The following is a 16,712-nucleotide window of genomic DNA, read 5'->3' on the forward strand; positions in this document are numbered from 1 at the left end:
TTGGTCAATATAAACTTGACGTATTTCTTTCAATTTTGCATTTAAAAAACCTGAACACCCTTCATTTTGAAGATGTATGTGTGTAGAATGTTGCTCCTATTTTGATTTTGGAATTCACTCTTCAGTTGTCAAAATGCCGTCCAAGCAAGAAGAGCAGCGTATCAAAATTTTGCTCGCGCATCGCGAAAATCCAAGTTACTCGCACGCAAAGCTGGCAAAATCGCTAAAAGTTGTCAAATCAACCGTTACAAATGTAATTAAAGTGTTTTGGGAACGTTTGTCGACAGCCAGGAAGTCTGGATCGGGGGGAAATCGAAAACCGGAAGCCGCTGAGACGACAAAGAGAGTTGCCGGTAGTTTCAAGCGAAACCCTAACCTCTCTCCGAGATGCCGCAAATAAGCTGGGTGTATCGTCTACAACCGTGCATCGAGCCAAAAAACGAGCCGGACAATCGACTTACAAGAAGGTAGTGACTCCAAATCGCGATGATAAACAAAATACGACGGCCAAAGCGCGATCACGGAGGCTGTACACGACGATGCTGACGAGGTTTGACTGCGTGGTAATGGACGACGAAACCTACGTCAAAGCCGACTACAAGCAGCTTCCGGGACAGGAGTTTTATACGACAAAAGGGAGGGGAAAAGTAGCAGATATTTTCAAGCACATAAAACTGTCAAAGTTCGCTAAGAAATATCTGGTTTGGCAAGCCATCTGTACCTGTGGCTTGAAAAACAGTATTTTCATAGCTTCCGGGACTGTCAACCAAGAAATTTACGTGAAAGAGTGTTTGAATAAACGTCTGCTGCATTTCCTGAAGAAACACGGTTGTTCCGTACTGTTTTGGCCGGATTTGGCATCTTGCCATTACGGTAAAAAGGCCATGGAGTGGTACGCCGCCAACAACGTGCAGGTGGTTCCCAAGGACAAGAACCCTCCCAACACGCCAGAGCTCCGCCTAATTGAGAAATACTGGGCTATTGTCAAGCGGAACCTAAAGAAGACCAAAAAAACTGCTAAGGACGAGCAGCAGTTCAAGGCAAACTGGCTTTCTGCGGCGAAGAAGGTGGACAAGGTGGCTGTACAAAATCTGATGGCAGGTGTCAAGCGTGAGGCCCGGCAATTCGGATTTGGAAAAGCGAAAGCCTAACTGAATATTTTTCCTGAATTTTATACTAATTGAACTTGAAAAAGAAATTAAATTTGATTTTTTAAATAAACGATTTCACCGATTTACACGCGTTTTCCCTTGACCAAATTTTGACCGTATCACCCTTTACTTTATGGGGTCTTATAGCAATATTTCGATGTGTTACAAACGGAATGACAATGTTAATATACCCCCCTATCCCATGGTGGATGGTATAAACAGACAATTTAACAGATAAAGCAAACTTCAAAACAAAAAAGAAGATGTTTTCACATCCATTAAAATTTTGCAAAATTCAAAATAGAATAATCATTTTCTACACTTGGTTCAATTGAATTGAATAGCCAAACAAAATCAACTAATTATCTCATTTCACTTTCATCTATAATTTTTTGCGTATTAGTTAAAGAGGAACTATTTTATTTTGCTTTAGCAATTAATATAAAAACAAATTGAAGAAGGTCATGAAGAGTAAAAGGAAACAATAAAATTATTAAAAACAAATAATAATAAATAGGACAAATAAAAACTTAATTTGGACTGGGATGAGTCTTAAGGGCACTTCTAAACCAGTTACTACTTCCAGAGAATCTTTAACAAAAATTGAAAGAAATTCAAATCTTGATTAATGTAATCATTCATTATTATTAATGGGTTTCTGTGAGAACAAAAATTAAAAATATCGCTGATTGTCAATGTCGTATATAACCTTGACATTAGCTTTCTCAATAGAAGTGATCAAAATGCTATCTTTGTTATGAATTTTCTTTGTGCTGTTTATCCTCCAAAAAGTAGAATAATTGTTCCAGAATACAATAGACATTTTTAAAAGCGGGAGTAAACCATTATCACATTTTTTTTTTAGAAAAAATAAACAATATAACACTTGAGTATATTGAGTTTGCTTGTCAAAATGATTAGATATTAATATGGCTGGGCGATATTATCAGCGGCACGGATGGCCTAGAATTCTAATAAGTCCAATCCATATAAATTCGTTTTTTTTTTGTATATATGTTTTCCTTTCATTGTTTGTTGATAACAAATATAGCAGTGTCTATCTCGAATAGTCCATAAGGCCGCTATAACAAATGTTTATATATTTTGTCATTTCTTTGACAACCTACTGCTAATCGCTAGACTTTATTTTATTGTTTTTTTTTCTGGGTCTACACAATAAAACGATGATCAATTTTATAAACAAACCAATTGAGAAAAAAAATGTTTTAGATTATAATATTTTTTTCAAATTGATAGTATATTGATAATGTCCATAAATCTGATTTGGGCTTATTTGAGAAGCACTTATTAATTGACTATTTATGCCATTCATCACAATTTCTAATCTAACTAATGCATAATTTTGTTTCTACTTTTTTGTTTTTAAAGGTCAAAATGCCTGTGAGAAAAAATCCTATATATTTTTGCGCAAGGAACTTCCAGTACGTTTGGCCAATATTATGAAAGAGATTGCCTTATTACCTGATAATCTATTGCATACACATTCGGTAACTCAAGTTAACTCATGGTATGTAAAAAGTTTCGAAGAAGTTCTGGAATATGAAAAGGCCGACCCCACTCATGATAATCTAAAATCGTAAGTCAAAATCATTTTCAAATGTAGAAACCCCTAAAGCAAATTGAAATCTTTGTTTTTTTTTTCGATATATAGTTTTTGCAGTGCTTTGGAACATATAAGAAATCGTCATAGTGATGTGGTTCAAACCATGGCTCAGGGTGTGCTCGAAATGAAGGCAATTGAAAATGGCAATGTTGACTCATCTATGGAAAACTCAATACAATATTTTTTGGATCGTCTTTACATGTCGCGTATTAGCATACGTATGTTAATCAATCAACACAGTAAGTGGAAATTTCATATTCATATTACTAAAATTAAAGAACAAAATAGAAAAAGAAAAAGCCAGTCAATAGAAAATTCTCACAGTTGTTTGTGATTTTTCAAAAAGTATATTTTTTTACTCTTTATTTCCAACAACTTGTTGAATGTGTTTGATGTATGATGTAGCTTTCAATTGTTGCTTAGTAAACAAGATCATAAAAGCTATACAGTTGAAACATATACCGCTTTAAGTTCATTAAATAATTGGTCTATAAAATATATTGTGGGAGATAGGAATTGGAATCCGAAATGATAATAGACTTCTCGACTTTTATGGAAAAAGTATTTTTTTTAAACCTTAATTCGCTATGTTGCTAGGGAATTGCTTTGACATAAAGGGTGATACGGTCAAAATTTGGTCAAGGGAAAACGCGGTGAAATCGTTTATTTAAAAAATCAAATTAAATTCCTTGTTCAAGTTCAATTAGTATAAAATTCAGGAAAAATATTCAGTTAGGCTTTCGCTTTTCCAACTCCGAATTGCCGGGCCTCACGCTTGACACCTGCCATCAGATTTTGTACAGCCACCTGTCCACCTTCTTCGCCGCAGAAAGCCAGTTTGCCTTGAACTGCTGCTCGTCCTTAGCAGTTTTTTTGGTCTTCTTTAGGTTCCGCTTGACAATAGCCCAGTATTTCTCAATTGGGCGGAGCTCTGGCGTGTTGGGAGGGTTCTTGTCCTTAGGAACCACCTGCACGTTGTTGGCGGCGTACCACTCCATGGCCTTTTTACGGTAATGGCAAGATGCCAAATCCGGCCAAAACAGTACGGAACAACCGTGTTTCTTCAGGAAAGGCAGCAGACGTTTATTCAAACACTCTTTCACGTACATTTCTTGGTTGACAGTCCCGGAAGCTATGAAAATGCTGCTTTTCAAGCCACAGGTACAGATGGCTTGCCAAACCAGATATTTCTTTGCGAACTTTGACAGTTTTATGAAAATACCTTTCCCCTTCCTTTTGCCGTATAAAACTCCTGTCCCGGAAGCTGCTTATAGTCGGCTTTGACGTAGGTTTCGTCGTCCATTACCACGCAGTCAAACTTCGTCAGCATCGTCGTGTACAGCCTCCGGGATCGCGCTTTGGCCGTCGTATTTTGTTTATCATCGCGATTTGGAGTCACTACCTTCTTGTAAGTCGATAGTCCGGCTCGTTTTTTGGCTCGATGCACGGTTGTAGACGATACACCCAGCTTATTTGCGGCATCTCGGAGAGAGAGGTTAGGGTTTCGCTTGAAACTACCGGCAACTCTCTTTGTCGTCTCAGCGGCTTCCGGTTTTCGATTTCCCCCCGATCCAGACTTCCTGGCTGTCGACAAACGTTCCCCAAACACTTTAATTACATTTGTAACGGTTGATTTGGCAAGTTTTAGAGATTTTGCCAGCTTTGCATGCGAGTAGCTCGGATTTTCGCGATGAGCGAGCAAAATTTTGATACGCTGCTCTTCTTGCTTGGACGGCATTTTGACAACTGAAGAGTGAATTCCAAAATCAATATAGGAGCAACATTCTACACACACACACCCCTTCAAAATGAGGGGTGTTCAGGTTTTTTAAATGCAAAATTGAAAGAAATACGTCAAGTTTATATTGACCAAATTTTGACCGTATCACCCTTTATGTGACTATGGAGTTGGGTTGGATATAGTATCAGCCCATTATTTTAGGCTCATTTAGCCTTATCAGTTCATTGCGATACCACAGTAGTGAACTTCTATCTCGTCACTGAGTGCTGTCCGATTCCATGCTTAGCTCAATGACAAGGGCCTTCCTTTTTTGTAGTCGAGTCCGAAAAGAGTTCTACATTAGGGTGAAGGTTAGGTTGGGTTAGGTTAGGTTAGGTTAGGTGGCAGCTCGATGTATCAGGCTCACTTAGACTATTCAGTCCATTGTGATACCACATTGGCGAACCTCTCTCTTATCACTGAGTGCTGCCCGATTCCATGTTAAGCTCAATGACAAGGGACCTCCTTTTTATAGCCGAGTCCGAACGGCGTTCCACATTGCAGTGAAACCACTTGAGAAGTTTTGAAACCCTCAGAAATGTCAACAGCATTACTGAGGTGGGATAATCCACCGCTGAAAAACTTTTTGGGGTTCGGTCGAAGCAGGAAGAACCCACGACCTTGTGTATGCTAGGCGGGCATGCTAACCATTGCACCACGGTGGCTCCCGTGGATGAAACTCCTTAGGAAATTTTTGAAACACTCAGAAATGTCACCAGGGTCACGGAAAGGGGCAAAACTGAGAAACTTTTTGGTGTTCGATCGAAACTGGGATCAAACCCAGGGCCCTTTATAGACAAAGCGGGCATCTTAAGCAATGAAACCACTTAGAGAAGTTTTGAAACCCTCAGAAATGTCACCAACATTACTGAGGGGGGATAATCCACCGCTGAAAAACTTTTTGGTGTTCTGTCGAAGCAGGAATCGATCCCATGACCTTGTGTATGCAAGGCGGGCATGCTAACCATCGCACCACGGTGGCTCCCGTGGGTGAAACTTCTTAGGAAATTTTTGAAACACTCAGAAATGTCACCAGGGTTACGGAAAGGGGCAAAACTGAAAACCTTTTTGGTGTTCGATCGAAACTGGGATCAAACCCAGGGCCCTTTATGTACAAAGCGGGCATGTTAAGCAATGCACCATGGTGGCTCCTTTGCTGACTATGTACCTAAAAGAATTAGTGGTTGCAGAGTCATCTGCCCCCAAAGTCTGTCTGTCCGTATTATTATCTTTTTTGCAATGTTAGCCTTAATTTTTATATGATCTTGATAACATTTTATATTATTTTAGTCAAAACAAACAATTATTGTATATCCAATAAATATGACCATATCCGTAATATTGTTATTAAACAATTAACTCCTGGGCTATCAAAAAGTCCATAAGTTCAGACTTAGATATCGCTTCCTTTATTTGTACAACTCATTGTCATTCTTTTTGCATTTTATTATCCTGCTAAACAATCTCATAAGCGATTGATCAGAGCGGGAATTCTAGAAAAAAATTATTAAATGCAAACGGAAATATCCGTCGATTCTACATTTTTGGAAGCTAAAGACGCAAAGATTATTCTCCTTCTCCGTTGTTATTATTTTCCTTCTCCGCCAAAATTTGGCTTAACATATTTCAATACGGTCGGTTTTTTAAGATGAAAGTCCTATTGCTTGCAACCTGCTAACATGGATTATACAGTAACGAAATCCCACTATCTCGTATGAGTAGAACACCGATTTTAAGTCCGCCGTATTTCTGGGACTGTAGATATTTCCAGAAAAAAAAAATATTTACCGATCATTATATTCTTGTTTTTGGAAGGCAGGGAGCCAAAGAACATTTGGATGCTGTGTACAATGAATATTCTCTTTAGTTCAGGTACGAGCAGGTGTTATAAACAGAATGTCAATTGAAAATGCGTGAAATATCTGAGGAAGAAGGCATATCCTACATGAAATTTTGCTAGATTTTTAGATTTTAAGTTTTTTTTTTTAATATATTTTTAGGATTTTAGAATTTTCGTGTTAGTGCCTTAGCAAGTTTTAATGTATGTAATTTATATTTTAAATCACGTTATTGTTCTACATTATATATCTATCAGCTTATGGTCCATGGGGGCTCAGTTTGATTAAATAAATTTAGCGGTGAACGTACTCCGAATACTATCCCATTAAACGGAAAAATGGTATCCACCTTTTCTAAGATGCACAAGGTGTAAAATGATCGCATGGGTGTTCTATATTCACATATTGGATTGATTCGATGTTGAATTGAAGAAATGTTGGTCTTAGTTTCTTAAGAAAGCTGTGATATGTTCACCATCAGAGTTCAAACACTCAGATTTGACTTTTTAAAAATTTGAAAAAGTAGACTTTCCGAACCGATTTCCAAATTTGGCACGCATAGCAAGAATGCTAATTCTACTCCCTGTGCAAAATTTCAACTAAATCGGTGTTAAAAATTGGCCGCTGTGGTCATATGAGTGTAAATAGGGCGAAAGCTATATATGGGAGATATATCTAAATCTGAACCGATTTCAACCAAGTTTGGCACGCATAGCTACAATGCTAATTCTACTCCCTGTGCAAAATTTCAACTAAATCGGAGCAAAAAATTGGCCTCTGTGGTCATATATGTGTAAATCGGCCGAAAGCTATATATGGGAGCTATATATAAATCTTAACCGATTTCAACCAAATTTGGCACGCATAGCTACAATGCCAATTCTACTCCCTGTACAAAATTTCAATTAAATCGGAGTAACAGATTACCCACTGTGGTCATATGAGTGTAAATCGGGTGAACGATATATATGTGAGCTATATCTAAATCTGAACCGATTTCAATAAAATTTGGCACACTTGACTACACTACTAATTGTACTTCTAGTACAAAATTTCAACCAAATTGGAGTAAAACTCTGGCTTCTGGGACCGTATTAGTCCATATCGGGCGATAGATATATATGGGAGCTATATCTAAATCTGAACCGATTTCAATAAAATTTGGCACACTTGACTACACTACTAATTGTACTTCTAGTGCAAAATTTCAACCAAATTAGGGGCCATATAAGTCCATATCGGGCGAAATATATATATGGGAGCTATATCTAAATCTGAACCGATTTCTTCCAAAATCAATAGGGATCTATTCTGAGCCAAAACACATACTTGCCAAATTGGACTGAAACTGCGACCTAGACTTTGATTACAAAATGTGTTCACGGACAGACGGACATCGCTATATCGACTCAAGAGCCCACCCTGAGCATTTTCGCCAAAGACACCATGTGTCTATCTCGTCTCCTTCTGGGTGTTACACTAACTTATAATACCCTGTTCCACAGTGTGGCGCAAGGTATAAAAAGTCACTCATAAGGATCAAATATCAGTGGACTGCATGTAAAATTGATTAGTCCACTTTAGGCGATATGGATGATCGATTAGTCGACTTTGGCCACACAGCTTGTTGATTAGACGGTTATTAGATCTTATCAAAGACATGAAAAGTCGATTAGACAAGAAAATTGTAACAGTCTGACCAATGCAAGCATTGTTCATCGCTAGACGACTTCCGAATTTTTGATGATTTTTGTGCATGAAAGGAGCTACATAAAATACGCTTTCAATTCACAGTCGACTTTTCTGTTAAAATGGGATTAATCGATTTTGAACAACATCAAAAGTTTATTAGTCGATTTGACTCGATTTTCGAAAAACAAGCAAACCTCGATTTTGGAGGATTTCGACTTTGGATTATATACTTATATACTTTGGATAATATTTTGGATTCGCTCTGGTACGACTCCCGTTTTGTTTCCAATATTAAAAAAGTCACTCAAGAATTAAATATCAGTGGGCAACATGAAAAATCGATTAGTCGACTTTGGCCAATATGGATGGACTTTGGACTTTGGACTTTGGGCGATATGAATGATCGATTAGTCGACTTTTAGAAGGCTTTGGATCTTGTTAAAGACATGAAAAGTCGATAGTGAAGAAAATTGTAACAGACTGACCAATGCAATAATTATTCATCGCTAACCTCAACTTTCTCCCGTCCTTCTGGTAACATGCGGATTCCGCTTCGGAAGAAGAACGCGAACGAAAATGCTGATCAGCTAGGACATGTATCATCGATCGGAAAAAAAGTGGTAACCAGAAGGAACTATAACAATGCTATGCGGCGGCTGGGGTAGAACTTCTAAAATGACATACTGAAATGAAAGCTATGGAATGAGATTGTGATATTAATATATTTTCAGTATTGTCTGATGCGTATATCCCGAACTACGCCATCTGTTGTCAATCCCGTATTGCTAATTTTCACATTCAATGTTTTTTAAAGTGACGAAAGTCGATTTAAATAATTTTGCAAAATCGCTTTCATAAAGCATTTACGATTTATTTATTTATTCAAAAATCGAAAATTGTTTTAATTTTCCGTTTTAACATTTAAGCTAAAATGAGGAATAAATATCAATTTCAGGTATTGGAAATTTTATTAAAAATCGTGGAAAGCTCATAAATCTTCTCCGTACTTTTTTTTTACGACAAAAAGAAGATTTGTCGGCATTCCCCTTTTTATACATCGGTATATCGTAATTTTTCAGGTGAATTTTTAAATTTCAATCAGTGGCTTTAGATCTATATTTGAAAATAATTTGGATTTTTGTAAAATTAATCAAATTTTCGAATAAACAACTCATTGTAATTTATGACTAGTTAATAATTCGAAAGTCATCCGGATGCACAAAAGAATAAAGACCAATAATCGCACAACTGTCCACTTTCTTCCTTCATAGCAATACTATTTGGTCAGTCGACAGAAAGTCAAGGCCGTCATGTTGGTTGCCTAGATCCCGCCTGCAAACTCTCCGATGTAGTTGAAGATGCCTATGAAAATGCCCGTTTCTTGTGTGATCAATACTATTTGGTTAGTCCCGAATTGGAAATCGAAGAACACAATAGAATACCCGGTGAATCATTACCGATACGTACAGTATACGTACCGTCACATTTATACCATATGCTGTTTGAACTATTCAAGAATTCAATGCGTGCTGTTGTGGAACATCATGATCAGGATGAATGTGAAAAATTACCTCCAATCAAAGTTGTTATAGTCCGTGGCAAAGAAGATATTTGTGTAAAGGTAATAAAAAAAAGTTATTTTGAAAACAAAGTTTTTTTATATTTCTTTATTGTTTTTTTTTTTCATTTTAGATCTCAGACCAAGGTGGCGGCATTGCTCGTTCCCAAAGTGATCAATTGTTTAAGTATATGTATAGTACGGCCCCACAACCATCAAAATCGGATTTACATACAGTACCTTTGGCTGGCTATGGGTATGGTTTACCTATATCTCGTTTATATGCTCGTTACTTCCATGGTGATATTGTTTTATTGTCATGTGAAGGTTACGGTACTGATGCCATAATATATTTGAAGGTAAATATTATTGCTAATTTTATTCAAATCTGGTCAACTAAGAATGGGATTGAGAAAATTGGGAATATTATCAACACCAATAAATTAGTATTTCTAGATTATTAAAGGGGTTTCCAATAAGGAAGAGTTATTTTAAATCACCCGGTATTTAGGTAGTCGTTATTAACAATGAACACTTCAACAAAGCTTTGAAATATTTAAAATTTTCTATAGAAATAAAATTTTGACAACATTTTCTATAGAAATAAAAATTTGACAACATTTTCTATAGATATACAAATTTGACAAAATTTTCTATAGAAATGAAATTTCCACAAAATTTTCTGTATGAATAATTGAGAAAATTTTCTATAGAAATGAAATTTTCTCAAAATTTTCTATAGAAATAAAACTTTGACAAAATTATTTATAACAGGTTGGGTGATAAGTCCCCGGTCTAACAAATTGTCAAATTTAAAAATTAAAAAAAAACTATTATTCAACATAGTTCCCTTCAAGAGCGATACAACGATTATAACGACCTTCCAATTTTTAGATACCATTTTGGTAGTACTCCTTCGGTTTTGCCTCAAAATAGGCCTCAGTTTCGGCGTTCACCTCTTCATTGCAAATTTTTCCCCTGCGAGCATCCTTTTGAGGTCTGAGAACAAGAAAAAGTCGCTGGGGCCAGATCTGGAGAATACGGTAAGTGGGGAAGCTATTCGAAGCCCAATTCATGAATTTTGCCATCGTTCTCCTTGTGGCACGGTGCGTTGTCTTAGTGGAACAACACTTTTTTCTTCTTCATATGGAGCCGTTTTGCCGCGATTTCGACCTTCAAACGCTCCAATAACGCCATATAATAGTCACTGTTGATGGTTTTTCCCTTCTCAAGATAATCGATAAAAATTATTCCATGCGCATCCCAAAAAACAGAGGTCATTACTTTGCCAGCGGACTTTTGAGTCTTTCCACGCTTCGGAGACGGTTCACTGGTCGTTGTCCACTCAGCCGACTGTAGATTGGACTCAGGAGTGTAGTGATGGAGCCATGTTTCATCCATTGTCACATATCGACGGAAAAACTCGAGTGTATTACGAGTTAACAGCTGCAAACACCGCTCAGAATCATCAACACGTTGTTGTTTTTGGTCAAATGTGAGCTCGCGCGGCACCCATTTTGCACAGAGCTTCCGCATATCCAAATATTTATGAATGATATGACCAACACGTTCCTTTGATATCTTTAAGGCCTCTGCTAACTATCTCGATCAACTTCATTTTAGGTCATTCAAAATCATTTTGTGGATTTTTTTTATGTTTTCGTCGGTAACCACCTCTTTCGGGCGTCCACTGCGTTCACCGCCCTCCGTGCTCATTTCACCACGCTTGAATTTTGCATACAAATCAATTATTGTTGATTTGCCTGAGACAGAGTCCGGAAACTCATTATCAAGCCAGGTTTTTGCTTCCACCGTATTTTTTCCCTTCAGAAAACAGTATTTTATCAAACCACGAAATTCCTTTTTTCCATTTTTTTTTCACAATAACAAAAGTTGGTTCACAAAAGACGCTCTATCACACAAACTAATTGACTTACAGACGTCAAATTTGACACGAATCATTTGAAGGTTGATACTATATAAAAATAATATGCATTTAATACTAGCGACGCCATCTATGTGTCAGACCGGGGTCTTATCAGCCAACCTGTTAGAAATAAAATTTTGACAAAATTTTCGATAGAAACAAAATTTTTACAAAATTATCTATAGAAATAAAATTTTGCAAAAATTTTCTATAGAAATAAGAATTTGCAAAAATTTTCTATAGATATAAATTTTTGATAAAAAATTTAATAGCAATAAAATTTTGGCAAAATTTGTTGTAGAAATATAATTTTGCAAAAATTGTTCATAGAAATAAAACTGCAAAAATTTGCTGTAGAAATAACATTTTAAAAAATTTTCTATAGAAATAAAATTTTGACAAAATTTTCTATAGAAATAAAATTTTGACAAAGTTTTCTATAGAAATAAAATTTTGACAAAATTTTCTAAAGAAATAAAATTTTGACAAAATTTTTTATAGAAATAACATTTTGACAAATTTTTCTATAGAAATAAAATTTTGACAAAATTTTCTATAGAAATAAAATTTTGAAAATATTTTCTATAGAAATAAATTTTTGACAAAATTTTCTATAGAAATAAATTTTTGACAAAATTTTCTATGGAAATAAAATTTTAACAAAATTTTCTATAGAAATAAAATTTTGACAAAATTTTCTATAAAAAAAAATTGGGAAGATTGTCTATTGACATAAAATGATGACAAAATTTTCTATAGAAATAAAATGTTGACAAAATTTTCTATAGAAATAAAATTTTGACAAAATTTTCTATAGAAATAAAGTTTTGACAAAATTTTCTATAGAAATATAATTTTGACAACATTTTCTGTAGTAATAAAATTTTGACAAAATTTTCTATAGAAATGTTGACAAAATTTTCTATAGAAATAAAATTTTGACAACATTTTCTATAGAAATAAAATGTTGACAAAATTTTCTATAGAAATAAAATTTTGACAAAATTTTCTATAGAAATATAATTTTGACAACATTTTCTATAGAAATAAAATGTTGACAAAATTTTCTATAGAAATAAAATTTTGACAAAATTTTCTATATAAATGAAGTTTTGACAAAATTTTCTATAGAAATATAATTTTGACAACATTTTCTATAGAAATAAAATTTTGACAACATTTTCTATAGAAATAAAATTTTGACAAAATTTTCTATAGAAATAAAATTTTGACAAAATTTTCTATAGAAATAAAATTTTGACAAAATGTTCTATAGAAATAAAATTTTGACAAAATTTTCTATCGAAATAAAATTTTGACAAAATATTATATAGAAATAAAATTTAGACAAAATATTATATAGAAATAAAATTTTGACAAAATTCTATATAGAAATAAAATTTTGACAATTTTCTATAGGAATAAAATTTTGACAAAATTTTCTATAGAAATAAGATGTTGACAAAATTTTCTATAGAAATAAAATTTTGACAAAATTTTCTATAGAAATAAAATTTTGACAAAATTTTCTATAGAAATAAAATTTTGACAAAATTTTCTATAGAAATAAAATTTTGACCAAATTCTATATAGAAATAAAATTTTGACAAAATTCTATATAGAAATAAAATTTTGACAAAATTTTCTATAGAAATAAAATTTTGACAAAATTTTCTATAGAAATAAAATTTTGACAATGATTTCTATAGAAATAAATTTTGATAAAATTTTCTATAGAAATAAAATGTTGACAAAATTTTCTATAGAAATAAAAAGTTGACAAAATTTTTTTGACTATAATTTCTATAGAAAAAAATTTTGATAACATTTTCTATAGAAATTTTTTTTTGACAAAATTTTCTATAGAAATAAAATTTTTAAAAAATTTTCTATTGAAATAAAATTTTGACAAAATTTTCTAAAGAAATAAAATTTTGACAAAATTTTCTATAGAAATAAAATTTTGACAAAATTTTTTATAGAAAAAAAGAAAATTTTCTATAGAAATAAAATTAAAAAAACTGTTTTTATAAATAATATTTTTAATTTATATTTAATATAATTTTTCTTATGCTGATCCATTTTTTTCTCCAAATTTTAGGCTTTATCTGATGAGGCGAATGAATTGCTGCCAATTTTCAATAAAACAAGTTCGAAGTTCTATAGAGCTACTGTACCAACGGGTGATTGGTCGAACCAGGTAAAACATACGAAAAAGAAACGAGACAACACAACACATGAGAAACAAGATATTATACATGCCTCGAATTAGGCATTCTAGACAATCATATCAATTATATATACACAGAACCTTATGTATTTGTGACAAAAAAAGAAAGAATTGGCTAAACCATGTCATAATTTTGTTTCAATGGCAATGGCTCGGACTGTGTTGTTATATATAAAGTAGAATTTGCTGTTCATAGATTTTAGACAAAAACTCATTTTGTGTTTATTTTTTGTAATAGCTCAATGTGTGTTATTTTTATGATTAAGCTTTAATAATGAGAATGAGAATTTTTGTTAAGCATTAAAAGGCATATATATGTAATATTTTGTATGTAGATAATTTTATATAGATTGGTAATATAAAAAATTTGATGAGATATATTGGATTTTTCCCTCCAAAAAAAACAAATTTGAAGATATTCAAAATAACAATTGGCTAAATTATTTCATAATTTGTTTTAACTAATTTTAGGCTAACATTCCAAAATTGTCAAACAAAATTTCTATTGTGTTTTATTTTAATGATTATGAGTGTTCTCCCTCTTTATATTGATGCATGCTAAAATAGTATATTTGTTATTAGATTTTCGCTTTGATTAAGTCAAAAAATTGTTGATTGATTCTTTAAAATTGTTTCATAGTGTATTTCTTTGTTAAGAATTTTTTGTATTTGTAGATATTTCTAGCTTTTATTTATATATGCATATTTATCATTTAAATAATGAAAACATACACACGAACATAAATGCATATACACAAATGGTTAAATGCTTTACCTAGCACCTATCAATTCTAATCATCTGTACCCCCCTTAGCCCCTAAAAAGTATGTATAACCTATCCTATATGCAGAATTTTATTGGGACATTTGTATAAAAAAAAAAATTATTTAAGTTTTATTTAAATCTATAGTAATACAAAATAATGTATTAAATATTTTTTTGGAAAATATTATTTACTCATTGGTAAATAAAAACAATTAATTCTTATTGTTTTAGAATAAAAACTCATTATTTGTTTAATACAATTGAAACATTTGTTGTTTGTGCTAATATATATTTTTTAACGATATATATGAATATTTATTTTGATTTTTATTTTACAGTGGCGGCATTGTTTTTTTCGTCATATATACCCTTATAACTCTATGTTATTGGTTTGGTCCTGAATCCCTTTGTTTCCTATGCCCAGCTTTGTGTTATACTATGATTATTTTTATTTTAGTTTAATTTATTATATCTACTTTCTCTATCTTTCTATTTAATTTAATTTTTTATTTACAGAATTATTCCACTGGTTGGCGTGTTATTATTTAACATTACGAAACAAAAACTTTAAATTATTTAGTTGTTTTCAATATTAAAGAGAAAAAACATAAACATAAACAAACGAAACAATTAAAAAAACGTTACCTATTAGTGTATAATTTTGAATTGAAATTTATTAGACTGTGACATATGATGATTTATTTTATTAAAATGTTTATAAATATTTATAGTGCAATTTTTTTTATTAGCAATGAAAATAAATTTTATGCATTTTTTTATTCAATTTGATTTGTTTAAAATGATTACTTTCTTCTTCTTCTTCTAATTTTATGTTAAAGTACAAAAGAAAAAAATTATATTAATAATTTATTAAATTAATAGATAGGGAAAGTTAGATTTTCTATTAGATTAGATTTTCTAATTATCCAGTAAAAAACTATGGTGGTGGTTAATTAATAATGTCTTTACACTAACCCATAATTTATATAAAATTGATAGTAGAATTATAATAGAGAACTAGTAATGTAGATTAATTTAACATTTAAGGTGATTATTAAGTTCGACTTTGCATTTTAAAGAATATAAACTTTGCGAAAAGTTGCTTTGGGCTATTTCCCATCAAGTTATAATAAAATTTGAAACAAAAATTTATTATTTTCAGTTTTCACTGATTTAATCCTGATTTTAAAGGCTAAACCCGAACTTAATACTCATCATTATCTGGTATTTATAGCTTTTGTAAATGAATTGTTATATCAAACCTACGTCATTATATCATTGAAAAAAAAAAAAATGTTCACATAACTTTTTTCGACCTGATTGATGATTCAAAACATAGATTGAGAGATTTAATAATTGAGGAGGGCGGGTATGTCCCTTAAGAAACCATTCAGTATGGGCCAAATCACCGCATTTGTCATCGAGTTCGATCGCATTAAATTTTTAGATCACCGCATTCGATCGTAATGTATTTTGTCTACTACTTTTTTTTACATTGCTGTAAACATATGGCAATAAGAAATTGGAAGCGAGAGAATTTCAAAATAAGTTTTTGTGATCAAAATATGTTATTTCTGAGAAATTTATATTGTTTTTTACGATGACAAAGTACTCGATTTTGACTGCGGTGATTTGGCCCCAGATCGGCGAGAGGCTGAAAGAAAAACGGAACCCAGTATCTTGTTTCTTCTTCGCGAGGTGGTCTACTTTAAAGTTGCTCAAGAACTTCAATTTATTCGTCTTCTTTAAAGTTGCTTAAAATATCCAATCAGAGGTTCTGACGAAGGCGAATATATATCCCTTAAGCTACCCTCCCGCAGATCGGCGAGGGGCTGAAAGAAAAACGGAGCCCAGTATCTTGTTTCTTATAAAGAATAATGCTGGACTCTAGCACAGGAAATGGTATGAGTCTTTCGCTATGTGTTCTCTAAGCTCACTTCTCTATGTGTTCTAGCTCTCATCGTCAATTCATTTGCCTTTACGTTTCCTCTTATGCTGGCAATTCCCGGCAAACATATGATTCCGTATTCCGACTATTCGTTGATCATTCCTTGACATTCTAATATCTGCGAAAATGTTCGCAGTGTTATTTCCGAACCAATGGCACGCACTTCTGTCTGCAAGATAATCCTGTAGGCCGGCAATCG

General features: G+C 32.9%; 1 protein-coding gene across 3 annotated transcripts in view; it reads left to right on the top strand.

The window, feature by feature from the left end:
- Nucleotides 1-16,712, top strand: part of Pdk (pyruvate dehydrogenase kinase) — a 58,065-nt gene that overhangs the window by 37,940 nt on the left and 3,413 nt on the right. Inside the window, exons 2-7 of one of the 3 annotated variants that reach the window (XM_075309053.1) lie at nt 2,541-2,748; nt 2,824-3,014; nt 9,357-9,706; nt 9,778-10,002; nt 13,672-13,770; nt 15,082-15,342. In XM_075309053.1, coding sequence (XP_075165168.1) covers nt 2,541-2,748; nt 2,824-3,014; nt 9,357-9,706; nt 9,778-10,002; nt 13,672-13,770; nt 15,082-15,114 — 1,106 coding nt within the window. In that variant the 3' untranslated portion in view covers nt 15,115-15,342. Of the gene's footprint in view, nt 1-2,540; nt 2,749-2,823; nt 3,015-9,356; nt 9,707-9,777; nt 10,003-13,671; nt 14,832-15,081; nt 15,343-16,712 lie in introns of those variants that run through there. The other 2 variants (XM_075309052.1, XM_075309051.1) reach the window with 2 other exon arrangements.

Source organism: Haematobia irritans, chromosome 5, assembly GCF_050003625.1.
Source record: "Haematobia irritans isolate KBUSLIRL chromosome 5, ASM5000362v1, whole genome shotgun sequence".
Taxonomy (NCBI): domain Eukaryota; kingdom Metazoa; phylum Arthropoda; class Insecta; order Diptera; family Muscidae; genus Haematobia; species Haematobia irritans.